This window comes from Panulirus ornatus, chromosome 14 (assembly GCF_036320965.1).
Source record: "Panulirus ornatus isolate Po-2019 chromosome 14, ASM3632096v1, whole genome shotgun sequence".
In the NCBI taxonomy this organism is placed as follows: Eukaryota; Metazoa; Arthropoda; class Malacostraca; order Decapoda; family Palinuridae; genus Panulirus; species Panulirus ornatus.
In genome coordinates, this window is record NC_092237.1 from 5440746 (window position 1) to 5454540 (window position 13795).

The 13795-nt window shown below is 38.2% G+C and overlaps 1 protein-coding gene across 3 annotated transcripts in view; it reads right to left on the reverse strand.

Annotated features, from left to right (window-relative positions):
• Window positions 1-2546: 2546 nt before the first annotated feature.
• Window positions 2547-13795, reverse strand: part of LOC139753214 (uncharacterized) — an 83526-nt gene continuing 72277 nt past the window's right edge. For 2 of the 3 annotated variants that reach the window (XM_071669432.1, XM_071669430.1), the window contains exons 13-22: window positions 13668-13750; window positions 11123-11312; window positions 10459-10636; window positions 10121-10247; window positions 9502-9638; window positions 8952-9172; window positions 8000-8101; window positions 7380-7467; window positions 6530-6676; window positions 2548-5062 (exon numbers count right to left, since the gene is read on the reverse strand). In XM_071669432.1, coding sequence (XP_071525533.1) covers window positions 4943-5062; window positions 6530-6676; window positions 7380-7467; window positions 8000-8101; window positions 8952-9172; window positions 9502-9638; window positions 10121-10247; window positions 10459-10636; window positions 11123-11312; window positions 13668-13750 — 1393 coding nt within the window. In that variant the 3' untranslated portion in view covers window positions 2548-4942. Of the gene's footprint in view, window positions 5063-6529; window positions 6677-7379; window positions 7468-7999; window positions 8102-8951; window positions 9173-9501; window positions 9639-10120; window positions 10248-10458; window positions 10637-11122; window positions 11313-13667; window positions 13751-13795 lie in introns of all 3 variants that reach the window. The other variant, XM_071669431.1, reaches the window with a different exon arrangement.

Below are 13795 nucleotides of genomic sequence, written 5' to 3' on the forward strand. Positions count from 1 at the left end.
TACGGAGATGATATCAAATGGCAGGCTGATCTAGTATCATTACTTGAGGAACCAAACACCACCGCCTCTCAGAATGACATTCACAGTACCAATAACCATCGCTTCTGCTCTTAGATCTTCCTGTTTTCCTCATTAAGAGCACAAGAGGCTTATTTGCTTAGCTTCAGTTCTAGTTTGAAAACACACACACACGTTTGTCTATTTCCTGGTCAGCAAGAGGAGGTAGCTGAACACATGGGGTTCCATCACTTATACTTGTCAAAGTCACTCTATAAATCGATATACTTCCCATAATTCCTTACTTTGCTCATGACCACAGTGTATTCAAACATGGGCTGTCATTCTCGTAAGTCACTAACATGGATCAAGAGTAAAACTGGCCTTTAGGTCGAACCCTCTGGCATGCTGCTGGCAACTCAAGTCCACTTACAAATGGTTCCCCTGACAAGTATCCTCTGATCCCTTCCACCCCCCCCCCCCCACTTAACCACCATCATAAGACTTCCTGAAAATCTAGCTTCCTTATCAAGGTTTTGTTTGGGACAGTGTCAGATGCTTTCCAACAGTTTAAAGACATTCAGTCCTCCAATCCATCTCCATTTTCTACAGAAAAGCATCCCATATCATAAAAGTCATGGATTAGATACCATGACCTCTCCTTTCTTCTGTGAACCTATGTTGTATCACTTGGGTTGTTTCTCCTTTGCAAGTAATCATCCACTTGTTTTCAAACTATCTTGTCCAGCATTTTGTAGACAACATGTGTCTTAGATTTTGGTCTGCACTTCAGTGCAGCTTCCTGATCTTTGTTAAAAATAGATATATTTACCTTATTCACTTTGCTTGATAATCTTTATTCTACCAATTTTTCCAGTCAAGTGTTCCAACACATTCCTTGAATATATATGGAGATTTCATCCAGTCCATGTACCCAATACAGAACCCTCAATTTGTGTTTTCTAACATTTTCAATACTTTCCAGGTGCTTCTAATATATTTTCTTGTCTTCAAAAATTTTTTCCTCTAAATACCTCTGTCTAACAAAGTACTTCTTTAACTGAAAATCAATCTCTGATGAATTCATGAAATACTTTTATATCTTTACTTGCTTTGTCTTGTCTTTCCTTCCTTAGGTAAATTTAAATTGGTAATTTTAAAACTATTTTTTCTTACCATTCTTTCCCTGTGTTGTCTAGATAATTGTTAAATTCTTAATAAAATTTCCTCCAGGTTCAACAGAGTTTCCTGTTAAGTCAAGCATACGTGGGATTCTACTTTTGTAGACATTCAATATGGCTAGATCTGGTATACTATCTAAATAACAATTCTAAGGAGAAACTCACCTCATACCTTGCTGCAGAAGCTTCTTGTCCAACACATCTTACAACCATCTTGGAGTATTCTGGATTATTACGCCTGACATCTTTATAGCACAAAGGTAGCAAAGTGAATAAAGGTTTAGCAGGCACAAAAACAATGTTTCTCTCTATTGTCTCTTGTTCCAATAATACAGTAATTCACCTGATTCCCTGAAGAATATAGTCTTCAAAATAAGAAAAAAATTTGAACATATCACATGTGTTTTGATAATCATAATGAAAAACTTGTAACTTGTGTGACTGATTGTTGTACAGTAATGCTATTGTTGCTTTGCACCCTGACTTGTAAGTGGTTGATTTGTTACAGGTTAAGCTGATGGTTTGTTTGATTTGTTCTGTATACTACCAAAGCTTATGGTTATTCACTCATTATTTCTCTTAGGATCTCATGCATCATTCATAGTTTCAGTGCATGAAAACCAACTTTGCCAAGTTGAATTAGTTTGGTAATGTCATTTTTCCCTTATTCATGTAGTAGCCCAATTCAACTTTATCAATAGAATTATTTCACCTCCCTGGAAAATAGAACTATTTTACTACTATCAATGACCTTATGCATGTACATGTCCTGACTTTGGTAATGTATGCGTGAATCCAAACTGTGGTTAAGTTCTACGTTGAAGTTCCGTTCTCATTCCCTTTTGAAATATGAGTATGTAACTTCCTGCACTGATTCATAATGATAAACACACCTTCACATCAAAATCAAACCATAAGTGGTTTGTCCCAGTCTACATCTCGTACCTCTTTGGTAAACTTTACAATCAATCATTACCTGTGGGATTCTATCCTATTTAAGCTTCACAATAATCAGTGTCTTTTCTTAGGATATAAATTTTTGTAGATGACCCACTATCTACTGGACATGACAAACTGGCAACCTGTGTTGATGGAGATCAGAAAATAGAGATATTATGCTCACTGAAATGAAGAGCAGAGATACAGTGACTGTTCCATCACTCCCAGCACTTACAGGAGAAAAAAATTTAAAATGGCCTCCCAGATTACCCCAGAAATGTGAAATCTTCTATCCTCTGGTGTGGGTACTTACAGATCCAAGGGCGGGGAGGACTACTCTTTCTTTGTAAAGACAGTGGGCTTTTTCTAAATGTGCTGTATGTGCATTCCTGTGCAAAAACATATGAAATATTCCTAGGAATACCTAAAATGATACTCAATTTTCATTTATTATTTTATTGCTGGTTAAATTTTGAGTATTTTCATATAAAAATATATATCACATTATGTACAATATCTATACACAACACTATATCTACATAAATTCACACAAAAAAGCAAGGATATTGTCAAAAATTTTCCCTTATACATTCAGGCTAAAACTTTTCATCACTTATATCAATATACAGATTGGGCAAATTTCAGTCTGTTAACATTTTACAAGCATTATATCAATGCAAACAGTATGAATAGCAATTGTAAACAATGTTGAACTGTTTATTATTTCTTATGCTAAAAGTAAATATACCCATAATGAGGCAGCCATAGCTCCTGAGTTCCCCTGGTTGTGCTCTGTATCATATAATGAAAATGTTCTCAAACATGAAATATCTCTAAAGCAGAGTATGGTGTTCTGTAGGAAATATCTCATTAAAACAATCTGATGAAACATTTCTACAAATTATTTTCTTTGTATGATTAGTAGCTGTTAAAACTTTTCCTGTACTAAGCTGATAAATTTTCTTATCAAAAAAACTCACAGACTTTGACTGTATCTTGGATGGCAATAGAAAATTATCTTTGGAACAATTTAATGGCAAATGAACCATTGACGATTTTTGAACTAGATAATGATAAAACTGACTACAAAAATAAAAGTAAATTGGAATGTTTCTTGCTTGGAATATTTACTGTAACACTGGGTCCTTTGGATCAAGAACAAATTAATGTTTTCACATTGTTTAGTTGTATCATACATTTGACAACTATATGTTACAATATCATCAAATTTACAGATTTTCAGTGAAGATGAAAATGTAATCTGATGGCAGATTTCTATATCTATGATATATCTACGATGTATCCAGCAGGCTACTGAGATCACATGACGGCAAAATTGGAAGCAAAACATATGGGAAGACTACAAGTAAACAAGCTGCATCTCTCCGAAGACTGGGAACCAACCTTTTGCCAGAATCTAATGGATGTTATACCCAGTGACTTGAAAATGAATAAATGATATCAGATTAACAGAAACATAGAAACAGATTAAAGATGATTCATTAATATCATATATGACAAGGATATTTTATATACACACTACTCATACATTCCGTTAATAAATATAGTAAGTCTCCAGTTGTGTTGTGACAGTCATGATGTGATGATAAAAATTCAAAATACCCATTAACATGTTGATGCTAAAGATAATAACATTGTAATAAGGTGATGCAAACCTCTTATCTCTGTGTGTGTGGTAAACAAATTGCCAAAATTGTTAAAGCATTGACCATGGAAAACAGACTGCATCAGTAATGAATACAGGATCTTTAGTACAAAATTCTGTGGTATGACAAAAGATAGCACATAAAAGATTATAACAGATGAACAAACATGCACATATAAAAAATTGATGTAGGAATGGTCTTTCTGATTGCTGTTTCACTTGTGAAGCAACAAAGAAGGATTCACTTTTCACACAGGTCCACCAGTCTTGTCAGGAAACTGACCAGTAGAATACCTTAAACAATGTAACTTACTTGAAATGGTGAAAAATTTTAAAAGCATCCTCAATGTTATTATCAAACCAGTTAAAACAATCTGAACTTTACTACCCTAATAGATAATTTGGCACCATGGAGAAACATAGCACATAAATATCCAAAAGAAGATACATTTTGACAATCATCTAAACCCAAAATAATGCGCAGTGATGCTTTTAGCAATAATGTGCAGTAATGTTTTTAGCATTATCAGTTCAGTATATACACAGTGTGTGGTTCTTCTCTTTTAAGTATCAAAAGTATCTTTAAATCATTTAAAGTTGACATTTCAAACTTATAGCCTATTAGCTAACCTTTCATTGGTGGATGTACTATTTTTTCTTTTTCTAACCTGACAACTGTTGAACTCATAGTTGTTCAATCTACCTTGTCATGTTTTTGATTTATCATCTGTTAGAACCTATTATGTACCACATCTAATATCTGATGGAACTTTCTTCTACCCTCTGCTGAGTCAATCCTCTTTTGGGTTTATTAACCATTAGACCTATAGTAATATGGAAATATCATCTGTTTGGCATGTCATATAGTACGGAAAATCTATCATCTTGTGGGCCACTCATCACCTATCATTTGCTGAGCCTGATATCATTTGCCATCTAATGGGTCTATCAATGTTCATAATACAATAATCTCATCATACATTTCCTAACATCTAGTTAGCTCTGCTGTTATTTCCTGTCATCAGTTACTAATCATCATCACATGTCATCGACTGTCATCTCTCGCAGACATCTATCATTTCGTCACTTCCAATCATCATTTACAACCTATACCATCTATCATCGGTACCTTTGTTATACACTACCCTATCATTACCTATCATCTGGTGGGCACATGGTGTGGACAGATAGCATTAGCAAGGATGTTCGTGTAGACAGCATTGATCTCCCCTTCCACATGATATGTCATCTCTCCTCCATGCCCACGGTTTAGTACCACCTGTAATAGTCAAATGGTATGGGTACTAGCCACTATGGCTGACAGTTACAAAAACTGATGGGAAAGGCTTGACATAGTTATAAAATGCTTGAAATAGTATAGTAAGTGTAATAAATAGCTACTGATTACACTAAAATCTGCTGTAAAATCATGCTGTTAACAGACATGAGACATAAACAATTCTGAAAAAATCATAATTGGAGTACCTAATTTCAGATTACAGGAACTACTGCAAAACCAGATATGCTAGTAGTTTATTTACCGCAAATTGCTTAAGTGGAACCCCTCACATGTGCATAATCAATGTAAGTGCTGCATCTTTCTGTCTTAATTTTGCATTATCTAAATGATAAAATTCTTTAATAAACTGGCTTTTATCGAAAATTTATCAATAATTAGAAGAAAATACACGTGTAATATCAAGAGTAAAGCTTGATTTTATTTCACTTTGGAGATGAGCTTAGTTTATACAGCAAGTACTGTAATCAACATTATGGCAAAATATACTGCTATCATCTAGACTACATTCTACCTTACACCACTTGCTAGTAATCTAAATTATCTCACACTTGACTACCTTCTTCATTCTTCTGTCTACATGACCTGCTTGTAATTTAGATTATCTTATGATAAACTACCTGCTTACTACTGATCTTAAATTGTTGCTATGATCTAAACCAACAGCAAGCAATCTAGATTAGTTGTTACTGTTCTTTGATTCATGTCAGTGACCCAAGCAACCTATTACTGATCTAGACCACCTGCTGCTGGCTTGGACCATTCACTGCTAATCTGGTCTGCCTCCTGAGGACCTTGTTTACCTGCTACTGCCTGAGACCATATGCTTATCATTTACACAACCTGCCACAGATTTAGAGTTTCTACTAAAGATCTAATCTCCCTTTACTCGACTTGGACCACATGTCATGACTGTTGCAGACACAGATTACTTTATATCCTACTACACTATAGAATATACCAATTTCTCCTACAATACCATCTACTACTATAGACTGCCTACTACAGATTTATATAATCACATGACTTGAATTGCTTCCTAATGCCCTGGTCTTTGAAAGGTTACAGATCTGAACCATTGAAGCAGCCTAAGACCATCTGTTACTTCTTTAAACTATCATTTACCAAGATACTTATCTACCACTACCTTAGATAACCTTCTATTAACTCTGAATGTCTCTTGCTTGCCTGAAAAACCTGTTCTAAACATAGCATTCTTTCTGATGCTGTTAGACTATCCCCTACTATCCTTGACTACTTGCAACTGCCTTCAGACTGGTATCGTTTTGCTCAGGTTATCTTCAGTTGCTCTCAGTTTACAAAACTACTTTAACCTATTTAACTCTGCCCTAAACAAAAAACTAATTCTCTTAAACAACCTGCTGATTCGATCAAAGTGCCCACTACCTTCGAGTACCTGGTGCTGCACTCAGTTTATCCCATACTCACCTGATGGAAGTGACAGGCACACTTGCCCTGAAGGAAGTGTCTGTAGCGGGCAGCTGTCATGTTGAAGGTATCAACGACATGATAACCATGGTGGTGAGCATAGGAAGCTAGGTACCTTGAGTGGTCCAGTAGCCGCGAGTGGTCACGCTAGGTTAAGAATGATCAAAAGTCAGAGGTACTGTGATTATGGGGTAATAAAATGGCACAAAACACTGATATTTAGGGTTACTGATTACTTTTTTCTTAATCTAATTGCATAAGAGGAATTAAAAACCAATGGAAAGGATGGAAGTTGCATAATGTGTGTCATATGAATTACTTGAATGTTTTTAGTCACTAAAGATATGGTGTTGATGTTTTATAGATGCAGATGATGACATATTAATAAACACACAGAAGATGGTATGGATATTCTCACTCACTAAGACTATGGTATCAACACTGCCAAGTTGACTTAAGAGTGGTACTGATACCTTTATGTATGCTGAACATTTCATGAAAGCCTAACGCATTACTAGGAGTAATGATGTCAGTCATTCAGATGGTATGAATGGTAGCACTTACTTTGGAGATGGTATGACTAGTTATTCTTTCAAAATATGATATGAATTCTGTTAATTCCTGGGCAGATGGTATGAATATTGTTAGCTATATATGAAAAAGCATGGATATTGATACCTAGTAGATGATAACACTCTCATTGATGTAGTATATTGGTGTTACCTCTTTGATTCATCCAAGGGGCAACAAGATGGTCTTACTCACCTAAGAGAGGGTCTGGAAACTGTTACTTACCAGACAGCAGGTGCAGACTCCTACTCAAACTTATCTCATGGGCACTATTACTAACCAGGGAGACCGTGTGGACACCTGGAGCAGCAACATGGAAGCCAACACCCAATGTCTTGAGAATCACCTGGGCTCCCTGAAGACCCTCCCTTCATGGGAAGACCATGGCATGTGTTAGTGATGCATTCCAGTGAAAAATACTTGATAGGCACACATACCACATTTTGTTCAATGTGCAAGACTATATAGGTTGACATCTATGACTGCACAGGCTGACATCCATGGCTGTACAAGCACACTTAAAACATTGAGAATAACATAATTCATTTCTACAGTGGGCATGTACGATTGTATGACCCCAATCATATAAACCTTGTCTTTAATTAATTTTCTGTACCTGTCACCAATCACATTGTTAATAAGAAAAGATACATAGTGTTCTATTCAATACAAATATCTATAATCACCAATGTATGTATTACCATTTGTAGATAATTACAAAATTCAGTATACTTCTTTGCCTTTGTGATGCTGAAAAACATGAATCACTGAAGCTGATAAAATAGTCCTCCATTCAGAAAATAAATGAGAGAGAGAGAGAGAGAGAGAGAGAGAGAGAGAGAGAGAGAGAGAGAGAGAGAGAGAGAGAGAGAGAGAGAGAGAGAGCGCAACATACTGTACCTCTGAAGAGCTGAGGCGACCATATGGAGGTGCTGAGCAGCCACCCAGTGGACTCCTCCTACAACCACCACAGTGTCAGAGCTGTTGTGGAGTGGTCCAGCCCTGTCCATACAGTCTCGGGGTTAGTCCTCTGGCCTATCTGAATAGCTATTGCTTTAGAAATGATTTATTATATACCAATGCAATTACCATACAACCCTAAGGCCCATTTCATACAGCTCCTTCAAATTCAAGGTTGTGCTCCATACAGGAGCAGGAAAATGATGAACTACTTTGGAGTGAGAAGCTCTTTGATGAGACTGTATTCCTGTCCTATTTCTTGTCATTCACTGACAACAGACACAGACTTCCTCCTTGTGGTGCATCCAAATGCAGGCAGAATCTGCCACACACACACACACACACACACACACATATCTATATATCTATCTATATCTCTGATGCTAATTCCACTACCACTAAGGGAGTGGCAAAGGCCGTTTATCCCTATCCTTACATGCCTCCCTCACATACACCTTCCCATAGATTCTTCCACCATTTCTCTCCCTCAAGTACTCCCCCACTCTATTTCCCCGTGTCATAGGTGGTCTTCCTCACACCAGTTCGTTTAATCATCCTATCGTGCACTCTTTTCACAGACACTTGCAGCCTAAGGCCATGCTACTTCCAGGAACAGAGAAATGATGGACTCTTTTGGAATGAGAAGTTCCTTGCCGAAACTATACTCCCAATGACAGAGCCTTGCCAAAGGTAGCTTTTCATTTGCAGTGTAACAGGCAGAGTCCAGTCACACTTTTAATATACATATGAACGTATACATGTGTGTGTGTGTGTGTGTGTGTGTGTGTGTGTGTGTGTGTGTGTGAATGTTTTTAGTAACTATCCTTCAGTTCACCACTTTATCATACATAATATCCTATTCATTTACTGAGTTCATTCCGCGGGTGCCCACCTGAGTAACAGTTGGTAGAGTGTCTGGTCAAAGACAGGTCTCTGGTTGGAAGGCAGCCAGAACTTTGGGTAGTAGGCAAATGCAAAGGTAGTGTGTCCTTTGTTGACCCCTCGGATGACCCGCAAGTCGTGGGTCTTATCCCAGGAGGTAAGGGTGCCATTGAGTCGCTCGAGGAGGGCATACAACATACCACGGTTGGTGCTGTCTCCTAGAAACACCAGCTGCAAGGCATAATACATGTTTGAAGGCCTCCAACATTTGCTGGTCCATCTGCACCTCAGGTTCTATCTGCTTCTATCTAAATTCTTGGTAGGATGAACAAATCACACAATCTGACCATAATTCCCAAAATATAAATTCTATTCAAAGACTACAAATGCAAATACTGGTAGTACAATATGCCACATGTTTACTTACAGGCCTATATATCATATATATATGTATTTCTTCATATCTGACCAAATGAGATGTCTTTTATCTGGCATCTAGCTTCAGCCTAAAACTTGAGAAATACCAGTGACACATAACTGGATTCTGAGGGAATTCTCACCGTCTTGCCATGGAGGCAGTCCCGGAGTTGATCTGTATGGATGGTGTAGTGGGTACAAGAGAAGGGTTGCCAAATTGCACGGGACCAGTCACAATCCTTCCTCTCCAAGCATGAACTACAAGGCAACACCCACCTACCTGCCACAACATGTCATTACGGTTTTTAATCATATTAACAGCAAAAGTAGTAACTAACAATAATACATATCTGATATTGTTTTATAACATTCCATTTCACAAACTATAAGCAGCTTGCCTGGAAAACTAGAAAGTTTATGGAAAAAGTTTTGCAATAACAGTATTGTACATATTTCTATAAAAAAAAAGCAATAACAGTATTGTACATATTTCTATAAAAAAGAGCAAAAACTGATTTATGAAAATGATGTATGATGACAAATAAACTAGATATATAAAGTAAATGAGATATGGATTAAATGATTTGCAGTAATGTGACTGCTTTACATTTTCAATTACTGGAAAAGCATGATGCATGTTTGCTATTGGAGTGTGACAATGCCTATAAAGGAGGAAGTATATCATCTGACATCTTATATCAACAAAATCCAAAACCATGAATTCAGAACTCATCAATGGTCCTCAAGTTTCCCTTAACTAACCATGGGCATCTCCTTGATAGCAGGGTCTAAGGTGCTGGCTATAGGAGAGGAAGTCCTTCCATGAGTTGAAGGCTGACTCGCTACTAAGGCTACAAGGCTCTGAGGGTGAAATTCTTAGTTCACACTCCTGTTGGAAATTGCAGAGGGAAATTAGAATTATAAAATGTGTGAACGACCTATCACCGGTGGTTCCTGACATGGACTATGAGCTGCAGTAAAAGATCTTTACTGACACATATACCTCAAATTAAACAACTGGTTTTGGCACTACCCATTCTTCTATTATTCTTCCTTTAAACCCGGTAATATTTTTCCATACTGCTCATTCCCTCCCTTACCTGTTTCAGAACACAGACTTGGTGGGGTTCTGTAGTGATATCTGGGTGGGGCACTGGCGGAGGTCGTCGTGTGAGGTGTATGGTGTAAGTGTTGAGAGTCCATGGTTCTGAGTGGGCAATGTCCACTACAGCTATAGGGATGCGGTTCTCCCCAAGACCAAGAGTGTAGTTCACTAAACTGTTGGAGAGAAGAGTCTTTTGGTAAGGTGATATTTTAAAGGGCTGGGGAGGAATAGCATATCTGTAAGATCCTCAAAAGGTGGCTATATATTTGGTGGCCCTCGGAACTAAGATGACTAACATGGGTTGTTTTAATATGAGTACAAATGATCACTTCAGGTGGGTACAGATGGCCCTGTACTAATTCTGTAACTGATACAGACTTAGAAATTAGACACCAGACTTAGAAATTAGCTTGAGGAAACACTGACAAAGCATGAAGTATGAAGCTGAAGAGTAAGAGGTCAAGAGGGAAGAAACCAGAGGAAAATGAAGAAGGACTGAAGGGATAGTAGGGTGTGGCTAAGGAAGTGAGGAAGGGAGATGTTAGGAAGTTCAGAGAATGAAGGATGAGAGGTTTGAGAACACCTGAGGAAGAAGGGACTGAACAGGAAGAGGGATGAGGAGGAGATTGTTAAGTGTACGAATTTGCTGCTACACTTACTTAGAAGGTCCAAATTTGTCGTCCAGCCTTGCCTCAGCTCGGCAATGGAGAGCTACACCTGTTACCTGCATTGTAATGACCTCATATTCTACTTCTGCCAAGTAAGAGGTCACTAAAGGTGTAAAAGATGGTGTGAGACTGATATCTGGTACTAAGATAATCCTCTGCAAGTATGGGGCTGTAGCTGGATCTGTCACAGAAGACAAAAAAACAAAGAGAAAAATGTAAAATTCTGTAACATACCATGGTAACTGATTCATTTCAGAAAATGTAATAAAAGTTTATCTAACAAAAGCACAAAATACCTTTGCTTTCTTTATTTGCATGAGATTTTAAATGTAAGGATTATCAAAAGTTATCTATACCATACAGGGTCATACACAAAGAGATTGAGGACCTGTGTATGGATACTGAAATCCCAACCGTGAGCAAATTTTCAGTAATATTGTGATATTGTACAATCCTTCAGATATATTAATGCTGAAATTTATGCAAAACATAATAGGGTGTTTTGGTCGAGGTGGTGTGCAAAGTGAGAGGGTTAGGGAAAATGATTTGGTAAACAGAGAAGAGGTAGTAAAAGCTTTGCGGAAGATGAAAGCCGGCAAGGCAGCAGGTTTGGATGGTATTGCAGTGGAATTTATTAAAAAAGGGGGTGACTGTATTGTTGACTGGTTGGTAAGGTTATTTAATGTATGTATGACTCATGGTAAGGTGCCTGAGGATTGGCGGAATGCGTGCAAAGTGCCATTGTACAAAGGCAAAGGGGATAAGAGTGAGTGCTCAAATTACAGAGGTATAAGTTTGTTGAGTATTCCTGGTAAACTATATGGGAGGGTATTGATTGAGAGGGTGAAGGCATGTACAGAGCATCAGATTGGGGAAGAGCAGTGCGGTTTCAGAAGTGGTAGAGGATGTGTGGATCAGGTGTTTGCTTTGAAGAATGTATGTGAGAAATACTTAGAAAAGCAAATGGATTTGTATGTAGCATTTATGGATCTGGAGAAGGCATATGATAGAGTTGATAGAGATGCTCTGTGGAAGGTATTAAGAATATATGGTGTGGGAGGCAAGTTGTTAGAAGCAGTGAAAAGTTTTTATCGAGGATGTAAGGCATGTGTACGTGTAGGAAGAGAGGAAAGTGATTGGTTCTCAGTGAATGTAGGTTTGCGGCAGGGGTGTGTGATGTCTCCATGGTTGTTTAATTTGTTTATGGATGGGGTTGTTAGGGAGGTAAATGCAAGAGTCCTGGAAAGAGGGGCAAGTATGAAGTCTGTTGGGGATGAGAGAGCTTGGGAAGTGAGTCAGTTGTTGTTCGCTGATGATACAGCGCTGGTGGCTGATTCATGTGAGAAACTGCAGAAGCTGGTGACTGAGTTTGGTAAAGTGTGTGGAAGAAGAAACTTAAGAGTAAATGTGAATAAGAGCAAGGTTATTAGGTACAGTAGGGTTGAGGGTCAAGTCAATTGGGAGGTGAGTTTGAATGGAGAAAAACTGGAGGAAGTGAAGTGTTTTAGATATCTGGGAGTGGATCTGTCAGCGGATGGAACCATGGAAGCGGAAGTGGATCATAGGGTGGGGGAGGGGGCGAAAATTTTGGGAGCCTTGAAAAATGTGTGGAAGTCGAGAACATTATCTCGGAAAGCAAAAATGGGTATGTTTGAAGGAATAGTGGTTCCAACAATGTTGTATGGTTGCGAGGCGTGGGCTATGGATAGATTTGTTCGCAGGAGGATGGATGTGCTGGAAATGAGATGTTTGAGGACAATGTGTGGTGTGAGGTGGTTTGATCGAGTAAGTAACGTAAGGGTAAGAGAGATGTGTGGAAATAAAAAGAGCGTGGTTGAGAGAGCAGAAGAGGGTGTTTTGAAATGGTTTGGGCACATGGAGAGAATGAGTGAGGAAAGATTGACCAAGAGGATATATGTGTCGGAGGTGGAGGGAATGAGGAGAAGAGGGAGACCAAATTGGAGGTGGAAAGATGGAGTGAAAAAGATTTTGTGTGATCGGGGCCTGAACATGCAGGAGGGTGAAAGGAGGGCAAGGAATAGAGTGAATTGGAGCGATGTGGTATACAGGGGTTGACGTGCTGTCAGTGGATTGAATCAAGGCATGTGAAGCGTCTGGGGTAAACCATGGAAAGCTGTGTAGGTATGTATATTTGCGTGTGTGGACGTGTGTATGTACGTGTGTATGGGGGTTGGGCCATTTCTTTCGTCTGTTTCCTCGCGCTACCTCGCAAACGCGGGAGACAGCGACAAAGTATAAAAAAAAAAAAAAAAAAAAAAAAAAAAAAAATAATTCTGGTGACATATCTAAAGATTTTTCAATTCATTACTAAAAGAGTTACAGCATTTTATAGAATGCACAAACATCAATTAATCAAAGAACAACATGACAAAAGAATCAATTCTGTGATATTACAAAACTTTGACTGCAAAAGGTAGTGGCATGAGACCTCAACAAAACCAACTACCAGTACGCTGTCTAAGAGTCTTGATTTCACAACCACTATGAAATAATAGTTGTTCACAGGACTGCTAACCTTGCATACAGCGTTCCCTCTTGTCCTCTTGATGTTTGAGCCACTTCTCCTGAATATCAGCATCATTTGGTTGGAGATCCAGGCTGGAGGAAAAGGATTGCTGTTGTCATATCATATCCAATGGTAAT